This window comes from Ochlerotatus camptorhynchus, unplaced genomic scaffold, assembly GCF_037179485.1.
Source record: "Ochlerotatus camptorhynchus isolate MF236.1 unplaced genomic scaffold, CSIRO-AGI_Acam_v1.1 ptg000247l, whole genome shotgun sequence".
NCBI classification, from domain to species: domain Eukaryota; kingdom Metazoa; phylum Arthropoda; class Insecta; order Diptera; family Culicidae; genus Ochlerotatus; species Ochlerotatus camptorhynchus.
Genome location: NW_027040737.1, coordinates 2,045,001 through 2,062,953, shown reverse-complemented (window position 1 = coordinate 2,062,953; position 17,953 = coordinate 2,045,001). Strand labels below are relative to the sequence as shown.

General features: G+C 45.0%; 1 protein-coding gene across 1 annotated transcript in view; it reads right to left on the bottom strand.

Annotated features, from left to right (window-relative positions):
* Window positions 1-12,784: 12,784 nt before the first annotated feature.
* Window positions 12,785-17,953, bottom strand: part of LOC135704774 (uncharacterized) — a 108,185-nt gene continuing 103,016 nt past the window's right edge. The window contains exon 3 of the mRNA XM_065226278.1: window positions 12,785-13,391. Coding sequence (XP_065082350.1) covers window positions 12,867-13,196 — 330 coding nt within the window. The 5' untranslated portion in view covers window positions 13,197-13,391 and the 3' untranslated portion in view covers window positions 12,785-12,866. The remainder of the gene's footprint in view (window positions 13,392-17,953) is intronic.

The window sequence follows — 17,953 nt, the reverse complement described above, 5'->3', positions numbered from 1 at the left end:
TGGCATTGTTCGAACAGTAAAGCGGATGTTGTGAATGAGCAGTATCAGAAGTGCTTCTCAACTGGAAACAGCCGGCAGGTGCTTGAAACGTTGCACTGGAACACGGAAACTGATCAGGCAAATGACTGTAACTAATGTATGCATACTTGCCTGAAGACGATGCTTGGGAGACCCCACCACCGAACTCGACCGCAGGGCCAGAACGACTCTGATGGCAGGAAATAGAACGACTTTGATGGCGGGAAACAGCTAGCGCGACTTGATCGAGTGGTTCGAGGTCTCCCATAATGCGACAGGCAGTGCGTTCTGGTCTAGAGCGCTCCAATTCACAACGCAAAATCCAATACTGAATCAGCAGACTGGGTCTAGTCCGGAAATGGGAGTTGAGAACTCGGAAGGTCCCGTAATGGGAGAGATCGTGATGGTAGGCGTGTTCAAACGAGGCAACCACATGTTTTTTGAACCGTCTTCAAATTCACGGAACAAAATTCCTTTCGGCCATGTATCCGATCTAAGAGCAGCTTCGCGTAGTTTGGGAACCATTCCGACTTTGTACGAGATGAAGCTCATACGGCTGATGTCGGATCCTTTTTTGACTAGCGGCACAACCTTAATCGGATCTTCGCACTGTACCCAACCTTTCACCAGCTTCTCGATTGATTCAGATTTCACGCTAGGATGAATACGAGAAAGGTACAGCCAAAACAGCTCGGTGGGTTCAGGAACAGTAAGGACCTCGGTAAAGGCATTGTCGCCTGCTACTGCTTTAGAACCACCAACAAGTGGTTTGCTAGTGAGCGAGTCTTCATCGCGGCGCCGTTTTAATAGCGGTTGACGCATGAAATCAGAGTTTGTCGGAGTTGTCAATGCGATTCGTTTCGATAGCTGAGCGATCTGCTGTTCTTGCTTAGCCATTTCCTTCCTAAGCTCAGCGTGTGTGATTTCCTGTCTCTCGGTGATAGAACTAATCACACTGCCAAACGACGAGACGGCAGTTTTGAACCGAGCACATTTCATCAGCTTCGCGCACTCGTTACACATACAAAACAGGTTCGGGCTAGTGTGGACAATGTTCAAAAAAGCTTTATTCAGCTATGTGTCGCCGCACTTTAGTTGAATCATCCTGTCGCAATAAGCCATGCAGGAGACTGATTCTTCATCGCCTTTAACTGGTTTAGCGCATTGGTCACAAGCGGAAGTCAAGCTGACTCAGTTTCCAAAAGTGATTTAGAAACAGCGGTGGAGATGCTCTAATGCTAGTCGTGTATAATATGTCCGATTGGATAACTTTTTCACTGTTTTCACAACACAAAATATACTCTAATTAAACGAATCGCAACGAACTACACTTTCCGTTAACAACCAGTCCAATATTACAAGTATACCGATCGGAAAAAAAACGAATAACGATAGCCCGTGTGATAAAAAATTGACAAAGTTAGCAGCGCAAAATCACGCCCGGCAGAAAAAAAAAATCAAACAACACAGATAGCGACATCTCTTATGATCCTTGCAAACATGATGAATCACGTTATCTTTCTCGATTCTAAAACTTCCCGGAGTTTTAGTGCCAGCGCTAATCCGGCAAATGCAGCTGAAAACTATGAAAGCGAACGCACGCACAAAACAGAGAGCAAAATTAAAACACAACCGTATCCGAAGGGGTTCGAAACCTAGTTAAAGGCTACTTTCGATAAATTCAGGGCAGCTTCATGTACTTCAGGAACATTTCGAGAAACTTCTAGAAGTTTCAGGAATTTCAAGAGAAGCTCTGAAAACTTCAGACATATTTTGGGAACGACTTTCAGGGCAATATAAAGATCTTAAGGCCAACTTTGAGAACATCTGAGTTCCTAGAAGCTCAGGGAAAACCACAGTAATGTTCAATATTTCGTACTCAATATTGGTGATCAGTAACCATCGAAGTCTGGTTTATGGCATCCCTCAATTTATTTTTCACTCATAAAGTCTGGTCCAACTTTAATCCGGACACATAAAACCAGGTGTTTCTCGGGACTGATTTGACGTGAAAAAAAAAATGTTATTAAGTCAAAATGAAGGTATTCTATTGTACTTTCATAAAATAAAATGCAATCCAAATCCAACGGCGTTTGCATGAACTTGCGGACTTTCTTTGGAATTCCCGCCATCATCTTGAATCACTTGAGGGCATTTCCCACGGTAGAAAACGGTAATTTTCAACTTCGGATTTACCCCATCGGGTTTTCGACGTGGGTGTGCAGGATCAATCAATTTACTGCTATAGAATTAATAAAATATTCTAAGTGGACCAGACTTTATAAATCTATCTTGAGCAGTTGGTGGTCATCATTAATGAAGTATCTTGTAGATTATCCCGCATTTGGGAAAACCGATTTCCTTAATAGCAATTTTGGATTTATCATAGCCTTATACCCCATTATTTGGACTTATAGAATAGAATGAAACCGTGGTAAAACTTGCAATACTACTTGGTATCAGTCCTTTTGTCGATAGTTAGTTTGTACAGTGAATTTAAACTAATATAATAATTGTCATCCCCTTCACCAAAATGTTTAAGCTGTTGACATTCTCAAATCAATTTCTATACCTTCATGGTTAATTTGAGCAATGCTATGACGGTTCATAGAGTATTTTGTAGACTACTTTGAATTTGCCGAGGGAAGTATTTTTTTCAAATGACAGATGAATAATAATAACTCTGTTGTTTTAAGCTGTGTCCAAAATCAGAATAAACGCTTTTAAAAAAATATATAAGCGTTACAACTCATCTTCTTCTGGCTTCCAGTTTTGGCTTACCCCTTGGGGGCATATTTAGTAAGAATTGAAAAAAAAAAAATAACCCACCTTACTACAATCAACTCAACATAAGGTTCTAGATCTCGTAGAGTCCAAAATCCAGCCACGCCAGTTTAGCATTTCACACTTGAATTTTGCCGTTTCGGATTGCAGTATTGCCGATAGAGGCTATTGTCCCGAGTGATTTGTTCATTGCATGCAGCTCGGTCGGTTGGTGAAGCTCATTTAATTTGATGATGTCTGGAATTGAAGTTAAGAGCCCCGTTCGTTTTGACTTCCAAAATGGAAGTGTGAGACCGCCAAATGGGTGTAATTTCCAATTTCTTCAAGGTGCTGGATGCGAATTCTGCTGAGATGGAAGCAAGCTAGCGGATATTAGAGGAGAAAGCCCTATTCCAACAATTAAATATGTACGATAGGAACCTTTAAAGTGAAAGATTCAATTCAATAGAAAGTTTATGATTAAACCCGAAAGACCGGAAATTCTCAGGGAATTACTCCAGAAGAACAAAAAAAAACAATTCCTGGAAAACAATTCCAGGAGAGATTGCCGAACAAATTAAGGGGAGAAATCTAAGGCATTTGTGAGGAGAAATGAAAATAAATTCTTATGAGGCTTTGAATGTGAGTAGAATTTTAAGGGAAGGAGTGAGATTAGAATGGAAATCTGAAATGATTTTTTTCTTTATTAGAGCGACTTTCAGCCAGTAGCTGGTTCGTCACTTAAAAAGAGATAGAGGGCTTCAGCGAGCGCCCCCCTGATTTTTTTCTTTCCTTGATTTGTTTTCCGTCGATCTTGTTTTCCGTGCTGAGCACCTATGCTACCGATGCCAGGGAGGCAGCTCCCACACCTGGATGGACCCTACCTATCGACCCATCAACTCACGAACCGGGGACCAACGGCTTTACTTCCCTTCCGAAGGAAGGCGTGATCAGAGATGTTATGCCTCAGAACATCCCGGCGGCGCCGACTGGGATTGAACCCAGGCCTGCTGGGGTGAGAGGTAATCACGCTTACCACTACACCACCGGCGCCGCTAGCGCCCCCCTGATGTGTAAAGGGTAAAATTGTGAAATCGGAAAGTTATTCAATGAAAAATCGGAGAATTTTTCCATAAGATTTCTTATTGAGGAGAATTTCAAGGTAATTCCTTGGAAAATTAAAAGAAAATGAATTCGGAGGATAATTTCAACGACATTTTGAGGAATATTTCAATGGAATTGCGAGAAGTATTCTAACTTTATTCTTGTGATATTTTTTTTATAGAATTCAGAGAAGCGCTCCAAGTGAATTTCTGGAATAATTCAATGAGAGTTTCGGAAGAATTCGAGTGTAAGATTAGGAGAACTTCAAGCGAATTTTCATGAGGAATCTCCGTTGAATCTGTGATGGACTATTCTGAGGTATTCAGAACAGCTTGAAAGTTCCCAATAGTTCCCGATATTCAGGAAGTCCATCCAGCTCCTTGGTTTCGCCGATGACATTGACATTATGGCACGGAACTTTGAGATGATGGCGGAAACGTACATCAGACTGAAGGCTGAAGCTAGACGGATTGGACTTGCCATCAACGCATCAAAGACAAAATATATTAAAGCAAGAGGTTCTAGGGAAGACAATGTTAGCCTCCCACCCCGAGTTCAGATTGACGGTGACGAAATCGAGGTGGTCGATGAGTTCGTGTATTTGGGCTCACTGGTGACCGCCGAAAATGATACCAGCAGAGAAATTCAAAGACGCATTATGGCAGGGAATCGTGCCTACTTTGGACTCCGGAGGACGCTCCGGTCGAATAAAATTCGCCGCCGCACGAAGTTGACTGTCTACAAGACGCTGATTAGACCGGTGGTCCTTTACGGCCACGAGACCTGGACTATGCTCGTGGAGGACCAACGCGCCCTTGGTGTTTTCGAACGGAAGGTGTTGCGTACCATCTACGGTGGAGTGCAGATGGATGACGGAACGTGGAGGAGGCGAATGAACCACGAATTGCACCAGCTGCTGGGAGAACCATCCATCGTCCACATTGCAAAAATTGGGCGACTACGGTGGGCTGGGCACGTCGTAAGAATGCCGCACGACGACCCAGTGAAAATGGTTCTAGAAAGCGACCCAACAGGAACAAGAAGAAGAGGCGCGCAGCGGGCAAGGTGGATCGACCAAGTAGAAGGTGACCTGCGGACCCTTCGCAGACTACGAGGCTGGTGAACTGTGGCCATGGATCGAGTAGAGTGGAGACGACTTCTTCGGACAGCAGAGGACAAAAGGCCTTAGCCTGATTGGTAAGGTAAGTATGAAAGTTCCCAATATATTTCAGAAGTTAATAAATTTGCCTTGAAGTTCTTTTGTAGTTTGAGAAACTAGCCTGATGCTTGCAATACTTCTCATTAATCATCAATCATTCTCTCAATGTTTTCAACTTCTCTAAACTTTTTCAGACTGTCATTGAATTTCCCAAAACTTTTTTAAAATTTATGTAACTTCGCTGCTATGAAATATCTCTGCTCTGAGGATATCTGCTCTTTCTTGTTGTTTTTTGTAAAGCTTAATTAGCGAGATCAATATCTTTCTTGACGTTCTCAAAACTTCTCTAAAGTGTTTGCAGTTCTCATGAAGCTTGATGTACTATCCTGAATTTAATTGACCTGTTCGAAAAATTTTGAAGCTTCCGTGAACTTCTGGATTTATGTAAAAGCCTCAATAATTTTCTTAACATCTCTAAGATCTCCGACAATCTGTTAACTTCTTGAAATTTCCCGCTAATTTAGTGAAACTAAGGGAACTGAACTCCCCTGGAATAAGCCTTGTTTTTGGAGCTTTACCGAACTTATTTTAAATGCTCCCGAAACGTCCATATAAGTTCCTGAAATTCTCGGATCTTCCCTTAAGTCCTATAAACTATGAAGTTCTCGATATGTTTCTGACGATAGCTGTACTTCTGTGAAGTTTTCGAAGTTATTCTGAAATTTCAGGAGCTTACTTAAGCTCCCGTATGATTTTCACTGATATTTTCAAGATGTGTCTGAAGTTCAAATTATCGAAACTAATTCATAACTTCATCAACAGTCTAGAGTTCCTAGATGTTTTTAAAACTGCCCAAAATATTTCTCAATTTCCTTAAAATTCTCTATACTGCCCTGAATATCTTAGTTATTTTTGAAAAAGAACCCACCATTTTACGCTCACGGAACTTTGCTCTAAATCACTAATCTTCCCGGGAAAGTTTTCTATGCTTACCTTAATTTCTCTAAATTGATCAAATGTTCCGATAAATTTTCTGATATTAATTCCCTGAATCTTCTAAAGTTTTCAGATCAATCATAGAATTCTCGGAACATCCCATTATTCCAAGGAACTGCAAATTTCCTTAAGTTAATGTGATTTTCCTGATGTTATCTTATCGTCCTCGAAATACTCGGAACTTCCTTGAATATAATGAAACAATCTAAAAATATCTAAATTTATTGGAAGTTGTCTGGAATTTCTTGAAAATATCGGTGCTTGCTAAAAGCTATCTTTTTTTAATTAATGGAACTTCGTTGATGTTTTCTAATCGACTTAGCTCAATTTTCGATTTTATTTAGATCTTGAAATTTGCATCATAAATATAACACCCTTGAAATACTCTCACATTTTCCGGATGTTCATATAACTTTTATTGCGTTTCAGAAATTTTCTCTGAAAAAACCGAAGTTTCCGGAAATTCTCGGAAATTTTCTTTAAACTTCTTTAAGGTTTCTGCAATTTCCATGAATTTTTTTTAACTGCCCTTTAATTCTTTGATCGGTCTTGATGTTCTCGGAGCTTCCGTAAAGCTTTTAATTCCAATGAAGATCTCGGTTCTGCTTTAACGTAAATGAAATTCTCGGGAACACCTTTAAATTTCCTGGAATTCCCTGAACTTCTGTGAAGTTCCTGAAATATTTATGAAGTTTTCATAAATTTTCTGAAGGTCTCTGTACTGAATCTCTCGCAAAATTTTAAGGGTTTTCGATTTCATTTCAGCACATTATGGAACTATCCTGAATTTGTTTAAACTAACGCTCAAAAGATTTTAAAACCAATCTATTAGTCTAAGCTAAAGGTTCGGGGCCTTCCCCTTAAGATCTGTGGAATTCCAGAAAGATCTCTAGATCTAACTTTTCTGAGATAAAAAGAACTTCTTAAAAGTTTCCAAAAAGGTGAATGTGAGTGCGGCTGCTATTCAAAAAGTACGGTGACGTAGATCTGGAGAACGTGAATTCAGGGCAGTAGATCCTATCGCCAACACATCGTTCAAATACCATATCTACTACAGCGGTGGCGATAGAGCAGAACACGGAGTTGGTTTCGTAGTGATTGGGAAACAGATGAAGCGGGTTATGCGGTGGAAATCGGTTAGCGAGCGCATCTGCGTTTTGAGGATTCGTGGCAAATTCTTCAATTACAGCCTGATCAACATCTACGCACCGACTAACGATAAATCCGATGACGTGAAGGACGCGTTTTATGAAAGCCTGGATGAGTGCCCTAGACACGACGTGAAGATTGTCATCGGAGATGCAAACGCGCAGGTCGGAAGAGAGGAATTCTTTCGCCCAATCATTGGAACAGAGAGCCTTCACTCTGCAACGAATGATAATGGCCTGAAGCTGATAAACTTCGCTGCTGCTCGTGTTATGGCCATCAGTAGCACCCACTTTGCACGCAAGGATATCCGAAAGCACACCTGGAGACACCCTAATGGCGAAACTTGCTCCCAGATCGACAACGTGTTGGTCGAGGACCCTCAGGGGTCCTAATATCGACTCGGATCACTACCTCATTGTCGCGAAAATTCGAGCGCGTCTATCGACCGTTACGAGTTCGAGAAACCGGAGATCGATGCGTTTCAACAACCAGCGTTTGACAGTAGATGGTGTTGCTGCAGAGTACCACCAGAAGCTGAATGAGCGGATAGCGGAAATCAACGTGAACGAGAATCTCAACAATCTGTGGGAAGCTGTCCACGGAGCGGTGAGCACAACAGCACGAGAGGTGATAGGTACAGCTCAGAGGCGCCCCCGGAATGGGTGGTTTGACGAGGAGTGCCTGCGAGTGACAGAGGAGAAAAACGTCGCCAGAAGCCGGAGTTTGGGTCTGGTACCCGTCAGAACAGAGAGCGGTACAGGGTAGCAAGGTCAGCCGAGAAACGAACCCATCGCAGGAAAAAAGGCAGTACGAGGAACGCGTGCTTGCTGAGGCGCAAGAAAGTATGGAGCAGAATGATATGCGAAGGTTTTGCGCAACTGTCAATGGCGTGAGGAGTAAGACAGCGCCGTCTCCCGCCATGTGCTATGACCGTGAAGGTAATCTGCTGACAGATAAAACGATGGTGGCTGCCAGGTGGAAGGAGTACTTCGAGACGTTGCTGAACGGAGAGAACGAGAGAGCATCTACAAACAGAACACACATCGACGACGATGGTCAAGCTGTGGAACCACCAACGCTAGAAGAGGTGAAAAAGGCGATACGAGAGCTGAAAAACAGTAAGGCTGCGGGAAGGACGAGCTCCCGGCCGAACTTTTCAAACACGGAAGTGAGCAGCTGCACCAGATGATCCACCGTATACTGCTCAAGATATGGGAGGAGGAAGAATTGCCCGCTAGTTGGTTGGATGGTCTCGTTTGTCCCCTCTACAAAAAGGGACACAGACTGGAGTGCGCCAATTACAGAGGAATCACGCTTCTGAATTCGGCGTACAAAATATTATCACGTGTTCTGTTCAACAGATTGAGACCGCTTGAGGAATCCTTCGTCGTCGAATACCAGGCTGGTTTTCGTGAGGGTCGATCAACGACGGATCAAATGTTTACCCTGCGTCAAACCCTTGAGAAGTTCCGGGAATACAACTTGCAGACTCATCATCTGTTCATGGATTTCAAGGCAGCGTACGATTCAGTAAAGAGAAACGAGCTATGGCAGATAATGCAAGAAAACGGTTTTACGACGAAACTAATTAGGCTGATTCGTGCAACGCTGGATGGTTCGAAATCATGTGTACGGGTTGCAGACGAGATTTCGGCCTCGTTCGTGACCTTAGATGGGTTGCAGCAGGGAGATGCTCTTTCGAACTTGTTATTCAACATCGCCCTCGAAGGAGCGATTAGGAGAGCTGGTGTGCAGAGGAACGGTACCATCATCACAAAGTCGCACATGCTCCTTGGCTTTGCGGGCGACATCGACATCATCGGAATCGACCGTAGAGCAGTGGAAGAGGCGTTCGCGCCTTTTAAAAGGGAGACAGCGAGGATTGGTCTGACGATAAATTCTACCAAAACGAAGTACATGGTCGCCGGTAGAAAGCGTGGGAGCAATAGTGGTGTTGGTAGTGAAGTGGTGCTAGATGGCGAAAAATTTGAAGTTGTGGACGAATTTGTTTATCTTGGTACTTTAGTGACGTGCGAAAATGATGTTACCCGTGAGGTGAAAAGGCGTATTGCAGCCGCGAACAGGGCTTTCTACGGGTTGCGTAGCCAGCTGAAGTCCCACCGCTTGCGTACGAAAACAAAATTCACGCTGTACAAGACGTTGATTCTGCCGGTAGCCCTTTATGGCCACGAATCGTGGGCATTGAAAGAGGCCGATCGGAGAGCTTTCGGTGTCTTCGAGCGTAAAGTGCTGCGAACAATACTCGGCGGTAAACTGGAAAATGGCATCTGGTGGCGTCGCATGAATCACGAGTTGTACCAAGTATATAACTTCATGGATATAGTGAAGCTTATAAAACACGGCAGGCTACAGTGGGCTGGGCATGTGGCACGAATGCCGGAAGAGCGTCAAGCGAAGTCAATATTCAGTAGGGAACCCGGAAGAGGACGTTGGCTTCGGGGTAGGCCACGCACGCGTTGGCTTTGTGCAGTTGAGGAGGACATTAGGTCCTTGAACGTCCAAGGCGACTGGAAGCGATTGGCTCAGGACCGAGACCAATGGAGACAGTTACTTCGTTCGGCGCAGATTTGAATTCAACGAGTCGTTGAATTTGAGACGAAATCCATCTTTGACACAAAGGATGAGACGTAAACAAACATGTCATGTAAAATGCTGCTTCGAAACTGAAAAGTTTGTTACTTGACGAAAAGTTCCTTTGATTGAGCAGAATTTCACGTGTATTATAACTCAATTCTTTGTCAAAATTGACGCTCGTATATGTCAGTCTCAGCGCACCTAAATTTACATGATTTTTTCTAAGTGTGTAGTCTAAGACTCTAAACACATGTCGAACTTTTGAGGTTTGCTCCGGGAAATCTGGGAAAAGCCAGGAATTTCAAAATGACAATTAGCTGGCCTCCCTGGGTATTTTTTAAAAGTAGACCTGCTTTTTGTTACTCACAGGTATTTGATGCTGTAGGTAGCATTTCTCAATATTATGAAAGGCACAACCTTTACCCAAAAATGGATCTTCTAAGAGTGCTCAATTTAAAAGATAGAATGGGTGGCTTTGACGCGGTGGGAACAAAAACTAAATAAATAGAAACCGTTAAAAGTTGGTCCTTTGTTAATCTTTGTAAATCGGTAAATCGGTGCCCACGGCGCTAGAGATTTTGGCCACGCTACCAGCCTAACTGCCCCACCATTTTTCGGTAATCTGACAGTATATGTGAGTGTTTTTATTTTTCTTTTCATGTCATTTACTTGTATAATTTATTGCTCCATGTTTACAAAGCTTACTAAGTATTAATTTCTTGAAACATATTATTGATGTCTCTGAGCCGGGGATCCCTTCCGAATTGGCCGTTACCGTTTATATGGCACTGGGATGGGGTTCATTGGATCAGGATTCACCTTAATAAGTGATGTGTTCATTGGTTTGACATGACATGACAGTTCCGAAACGATCCTATCAACTCTTTATTGTAAAACAGCATGGGACTGAACCAATGATTTTCTGCTCAGTAAGCAAACACGGTTGGACTTGACAACCAAGCCCTTTACATCAGAGTAAAACCATTATGACTGACGATCGTTTTTGAATAAGAATGACATGAAATAACAGAAACGGAAGAAGTCAACTATATTTCGAGAGGAAAGGAATAGATTCAATGAGATAGAGATTTTAACATTTCAACTTATTTGTTGCTTGGGTAAACGAAATAATTAAAAATTAATATAGTTCCTGCGGTTGATTATCAATTTTAAATCTTTGGCAAATCTTTAAACAAGAACAGCGATTTTGGAGCCTTCCTTTTGTCTAGAATATAACACCTTTTGCCTTTTTCGAACTTTACCTGGACGATAGCCATTTTGCTTTGCGATCGCGAAACACGAAGCTAAGAAGCCCGAAAATTTTCAGACATCACATTTTTCCAACGATCTCGATTTTGAACACCATCAGCAATAGGTGTTGAAGGAAATCCAATGTCAGTAATGTTTATAAATACATAGGGGAGAACTCCCCACCGCTGTCCCCCTACCAGTTTCGGGATTCCACGTGCCAGAATTCTCCACTCCAGGGGTGAGTCCTAGACCATCCTACCCTACCAAAGATTAAACTGGAACGAACTCACCAATTTAGTTGACTGCTGGATGCAACCTGTCCGTAAAATTTATGTGCAATTCGAACCGCAAGAAATCGTTGATAAACTGGAAACTTTTCTCCAACCAATGCTTCCTATTTCCGGTACCGCCATCGAACGGGTGGAACATAAAAAAAGACTTGCTAGTTGTTCGGTTCTTCTGCCACTCTCTGGATGGCATCCATGTTTCCGTTGGTCGACTGCTTCCCGTTGTGAAAGGGTTCTGAGGGCAAAATTGTTCGCAACGTGTTATTTGCCACAGATGAGATTGCCGGGATGGAAAAGGTATCGGAAAGTCCCGGCTATACCTGATCCATAACGGTTGGTTCCGTATCGACCTGGATGGTCCGCAGAATGTACAGCTCGATTGCAGTTCGCTAGTAAAACGTTTCAAAGAAACTAACTTTCAGGTTGAAACCCCCTTCTAGAAAACTAAAATGGGGATTGTTCTTCATTAAAAGTACTCGGGGAAGAACGAGAAAAAATCTTGACAGCAAAAATAAACACGACCGTTCGCCGGCACAGCCTACGCCGTTCCATCTCCATTTGAAATTCAGACAATAGGGAACGCAAATTTCAGACGCGCCCAGAGAACTTCAAGAAGATTTTAAGGGAAATCCCATGAGCTTCAAGGAAGTTTCGAAAGCTTCAGGCAAATTACGGGAACTTCAGAATAGATCAAAGCCCTTCGAGGCAGTTCAATTAACTTTAGAAGAATTGAGGGAACTATTAAAAAGTTCTGAGAAGCTCAGGGACGTTTAGAGAGCTTTATTGAAGTTCATAGATCTTTACGACTTGGATGAAGCATCGAAAACTTTCGAGGGTGTTTAAAAATAATAAAATCTGCGTGTTCGCTACGTTTTATAAAATTCTGTCAAAAATTTTCGGCCGAAATCTTTCCGAAAAAAAATCCCCATATCTCACATTCTCACTGTCCTAACCTCCTAGTTGATTGGAATGGGCACCATACTACAGAGCTTGATTCCAAACACGATCGCACCTTAGCGCAATACAAAGACCGGAGGCAAATTAACAATCAAAATTGATATCGTTATTAGATGTGTCGAATTGCCAGAAATTAGCCCGATTCTACTCTGTAGCTAAAGGCTCTTCCATAAGAATCATTCTACATCAAATTCGCCTCAGTCCAATTCAAATCACCGTAGTTTGAGTCCGGTTTTTATTCAAGTCATAACTAATAATTGCACCGTTACGAACCCTGCTAGAAAATAAAAAAATAAAAGAAACACTTATGAACTAACAGACACCTTTCGGCTTACATAACAGCACCTTCCTGCGTCGGAACAATAAGCCATTAAAATAGCTGCCAAAACCCAAGCCCGCACGCAAACAACTCAAGGCCGAACCCATTCATTAGCTTCTTCTAGTTCGATTCCCCTTTGCTTTGCGTTTCTAAACAAACCCATTCAGTAAAAGCTTCCCGGCAAGCCACCTGGCGGCTAGTAGCCGAAGCTTTCCGCTCAGCGAAAGCTTCCCACTTTCGTCGCTTGCTCGCCCATTCAAGTCTCTCGCTACGCTCGTCGTTCTCTTCTCGCTCGTTTGTGTTTGTTACTCACCTTTTTCTTCGCATAAGCCGTCTCCTGCGGTCCGATCGTGTACAGATCGACGATTCCGAGCAGACAGTCGTCGCACCGGCACACGTCCTCACCCAGGACCAGCGACCCGATGCTGCTGCTCGAGTCCATCGAATCGGTCCGGATGAGTCGGGACCCTCCCGGGCCACCACCATTGTTATTCGGCGAACCGGGCACTCCGGCCTGGGATGCCGCTTCGATCTTCTTCGCCAGCAGGGCTTCCATCAGCGAGCGCGGTCGCGATGAGCTGGACGATAGCAGGGACATTTTCGCCCGATTGCTCTGGATTCGAAGGTCGAAGGAAATTTCGATTCTCCTTGCTTTAATGTCGGGAGAACAAAAACTAAAAAAAAAAATGTTTTTCTGCTACTGCGAACAAGTGCCAATTAATCGCGCTGGGAGGAATCCTCGTCGTTGCGGCCCGCTTGTTGGGGGCATAATTGTAACCCTGCAGCAGTGGATCTGAAAAGTAAGTGAATGGTAATTGCGATCTGTTTTTGTGTTATATCTTTAATTCTCTTTGAACCACGCACGCTGCATCAGTGAGGGGGGGGGGGGGGAGGGGGGTATGGGAATGGAAGGAAGGTTTTTACTGTAAACTGTTATTGTTGTTGAGAGCGGGAGGCGATGGAAGATCAATTCGATAGCGAGTTCAGTCACACGGCCGGCTCAGTCGAATCGAGTCGAGTTGATGGTAATGTTTGCACGTTTACGTTTCGGGTTTTCCTTTAGGGCGGACGGTTGATGAGTGGGCAATCAAATTTAATGTCAATGGGGTTGGATGAGTCGATTTTCGCATGTTTGACTCGTGTAGATTACTCGGTTTCTGGCCGCGGCCGTTTCAAAAGAATTCCACCGTTATGAAGGGTGCATAAATCATTCGGTTTACGGTATTGTGAAATTGAATTTCAAGCTGCTGTATTGGCGTGGACCACAAGTAGTGGTGTTAGGTTATTTTTAGCCACATTATTCGGAACCATTGTGGGGTGTAGTTTAGATTGAAGTTTCGTTGACGAACTGACTCTGACAGTGGCGTCGCACAGTGGTCCAGAAGCCAACACCCATTCCACCACTTGTGCCGTTGAATCAACCCAATTGTTCAGTCGCCCATCTGATAACCCCTGAAGAGAAGGCTGATGCTATAGGTCAACACTTCGTCAGCTCTCATAATCTCGGGCTGGACTTGCCTAGTCTATTCGATACTTCAGTTGCAGTAAATGCAACCAACCTCCATCCCAACAACTTTACTGTGGAATCCGAGGTTACGGCTGACGAACTGTTGACCTATACTAAATCATCTAAAAATATGAAGGCCCCAGGTTTCGACCAAATTCTGAATCTGGAACTCAAACACCTGAGTTCCAGATCCTTCAACGATATGGCACTGATTTTTAATCAATGCCTCAGACTTGGCTACTTTCCCTCGTGCTGGAAGTCAGCTAAAGTCATTCCCATCCGGAAACGTGGGAAAGATCCATCCTCTCCTTCAAGCTACTGACCTCGGGGTTATCCAAGCTGTTCGAAAGAACAGTCTACCATCGACTCCTGGCGTCTGCCGAGGAAAACAACTTATTGCTCGATGAGCAGTTTGGCTCCGGTAGACTTTGACTTCGGTCCTGCCACTCCGAGTTTAACTCCAGCCCGCGACCGCGATCCGTCCGTAAAGCGATGAATGTGCCCCGGAAAAACCGACCCGAGAAGCTCTGCAACAGAACGTCTCAAAGCTACAGAGTTATCTCCGGCTTGGAATCCACTCTTAATCCGCCTATCTATTTTGACGACGTTTGATCGCCAACTCTTCTCTCCATGCCAGTTGACCCTGGCAACCGGGGGAGGTCACGGTTGGCTGCAGTACGGAGGGCTCTGTTCCCCTCGTTGAGGAGAAATACCCTTTCGTTCCCGGATGTCTTAGCAGCGAAGGCAGCGGCTTTCGTAGCAATGGCTGCAGCAGATCGATAGCGGAAAGGGAGGATTCCGATTTCCACACATGCTGCGTCTGCAGGCGTGGAAAGGAGAAGACCGGATACGATGCGTACGTAGGTATTGTATACCGGAGCGAGGATGTGGTTGAGCTTCTCGATGGCTAAACAGGTTATTTCGAGGCCGTAGAAAAGTCGACTGTCGATAACAGCCCGAGCGACACGAAGACGGATCTCACGGTTACTGGAGCGATGCGGGCGGGAGATTGTCCTGACTATGTTGATGCGGCTACGACAGTTTTCTTTCACCATCCTGAAGTGCTGGTTGAAGCTTAGGCTGCGATCCAGTACTACCCCCAGAACACGCACTGTTTTCTTGAGCGGAATCGGATGATCTTGGATGGTGATCGGTGGTCCTCGAATCAGATGGCCCGAGTGACAGATATGGCACCGTACACTCTTCGGCGCGAAAAGCTGGAAACCAACCGAAAGCGCCCACTGACGGCGGAGACTGCTGCTTGAGCTATGTTCCTGGTCCGCTTAGTCGTTCGTGCCGTTACGACGAAGAGTATGTCATCGGCATAAACGATTACGTGCACGTTCTTGGGCAATCGGCTGAATACCTCGTTGATTGCCATCAGGATTAGCGTAACCGCTATGACGGATCCCTGGGGCACTCCAGTTTACTTGTTTCCAGAGGTCCGGATACGAGTCAGTGAGCCATAGATCGTATGAAGAGGGCGAGTAGCCTCGTTTTTCCGTCGAGGGAGAGGTTTTTTAACACCGGGTATCCAATCTACTGCTGCCGAGGGCAAACTGAAGCTCCCGGATGCTGCTGAAGCTGCGCGAATGCTGCTTGTGGAAGGTTTGACGCACTGGACGAAATCGCTATCGTAGCCACTGATAGCAGACATGCCGGCAAAAAATTATCCTAATTTGTCGGCGATGTCCTTCGGATCTGAGATCGATGTGCCATGAGCTTGGATAGTAGGTGGAGTAGACCGCCGCTTGCCACTCAGAGCGTTGACGCGATTCCACAATTCACTCGACGATTGAGATTCGTGGATTGAGTCCAGGAAATCCATCCAGCTAGATCGCTTTGCGTCACGGATCCTGTCTGCACGAGAGATGGCGTTCTCGGTAAAACTTCAGCGATTCCTCCCTACCAGGGTCGTCTAAGGCGAGATGTTTAAGCCGGCGTCATTGGGATAGATACTGTTGCAGCTTCGTAGAGTACTTCCTACTACTCTACTTCCGTAGAGTACTGGGCTTCCGAGTCGTTGGAGGGGCCGCGCCTACGGAAAGCTGTATGCGGATCGGGCAATGGTCACTACCATGCAGGTCGTTGCTGTTATTCCACTGTGCCCTGTTCGCGGTAGATCGACTGGCAGTGGCAATGTCGATCGCGGTGGTGTGCTGTCCATTAAAAAAGGTGGGAACGCCGTCGTTCAGCACCACCAGGTCCTCTCTCTCGAAGATGTTCGCCAGGGTAGAACCTCTGGGGTCTGGGCAAGGGCTGCCCCAGTCCGGATGGTGCCCATTGAAGTTGCCGACGATGAGCCGGGGTTCCGGAAGCATGGAAATATCTGCACTTTGAAGGACGGACAACCAGCAGATAGGCGGAACCGGAGCAAAAACGGATAGCAAAGGTTTTGCTAAGCGAAACGTGTTTATTTGTGTCAAAGTACAAGTGTGAAAAAAGAGAAAAAAGATAGCACTCAACGTGCATAGAAACAAAGGTAGTTAAATTCGTTTTCTCCGTAGTTCCCTTTGGTAGCAAGGTATCGGTAGTAGCGAGGTGCTCATCATACTCCATCACTCCTCCTGGATGAACACCGAGTCTAGGGTTTCAGTCCAACTTGATCGATGAACTTCTGCATTGCTGTTGGTCCCAACGGCTTGGTTAGTGCATCAGCGACCATTTCGTTGGTCGGGCAGTACACCAATTTGACAACTTTCTGTTCAGACAGCTCCCGTATGTAGTGCTTCTTGGTGTCAATGTGTTTAACACGACTGCTAGTTCTCTCCGAGGTCGCAAAGCTGAGACACCCTTGGTTGTCCTCAAAGATGACCGTTGGTTGTCCTTCGGGTACTCCCAGCTCTGATAATAGCCGCCTTAGCCAAACGGTTTCCTGGCAAGCGAGCGATAGAGCATTGTACTCGGCTTCGAGGGATGAAAGAGCCACAGAACTTTGACCCTTGCTCACCCAGCTTATCGGGCCGCTTCCATAGAAAAAGATAAACCCGGCCGTAGATCTTCTTGTCCGGCGATCTCCGGCCCAATCAGAATCGGAGAAGCCCTTGAGACCTGGTCCGAATTTCAATCGCCAGTCATTCGTTGTGCTCAAATACTGCAGCACGCGTTTTGCTGCACCCCAATCCATGTTGTTGGGCTCGGCGACTTTTCTCCCAAGCAATCCGACGCTCAAAGACAGATCTGGTCGTGCTACTACATCATCACTCTGTTCTTCAAAGCCAGGAAAGTCACTATCAATTGTGTCTTCTGCGTCTTCATACACCGACTGACGCTCTTCTTTCTGCGTCTTTTCATCTTCACTGTGTTCAAACACTACCACTGGGTTTTCTTCACTCTCCGTCACTGGATCATCTGGAACACGTCGCTCCTCCTGCTACATATCCGGAAGCGCGCTTGCCTCCTCTCGCAGCCCGGATCCTTTCGGGAGCTCCAGGAACTCAGCATCTCGACTAAAGACTATGCGATTGGTTTCGACATCAAGAAAGCGAAAACCTTTGTGGCAGCCGGAATAGCCCACGAACACAAGCTTCTTCGATCGAGGATCAAATTTCTTGCGCTTGGCGTCTGGTATACGAACATACGCTTCACACCAAAGATTCGGAGATCTGTCAAGTTCGGTTTGTTGCCTGTCCACAACTCGAATGGCGTCCTCTCAACTGCTCTGGATGGAAGCCGGTTCTGGATGAACGTGGCCGTTAGAATAGCTTCTCCCCAATATAGCTTAGGAAGGTTGGCATCTAATAACATACAGCAGGCCATTTCTTGGAGGGACCTGTTCTTTCTCTCGGCTACTCCATTTGACTGCGGTGAGTAGGGAGTCGAGAACTGCTGCTGTATGCCCTCCGATC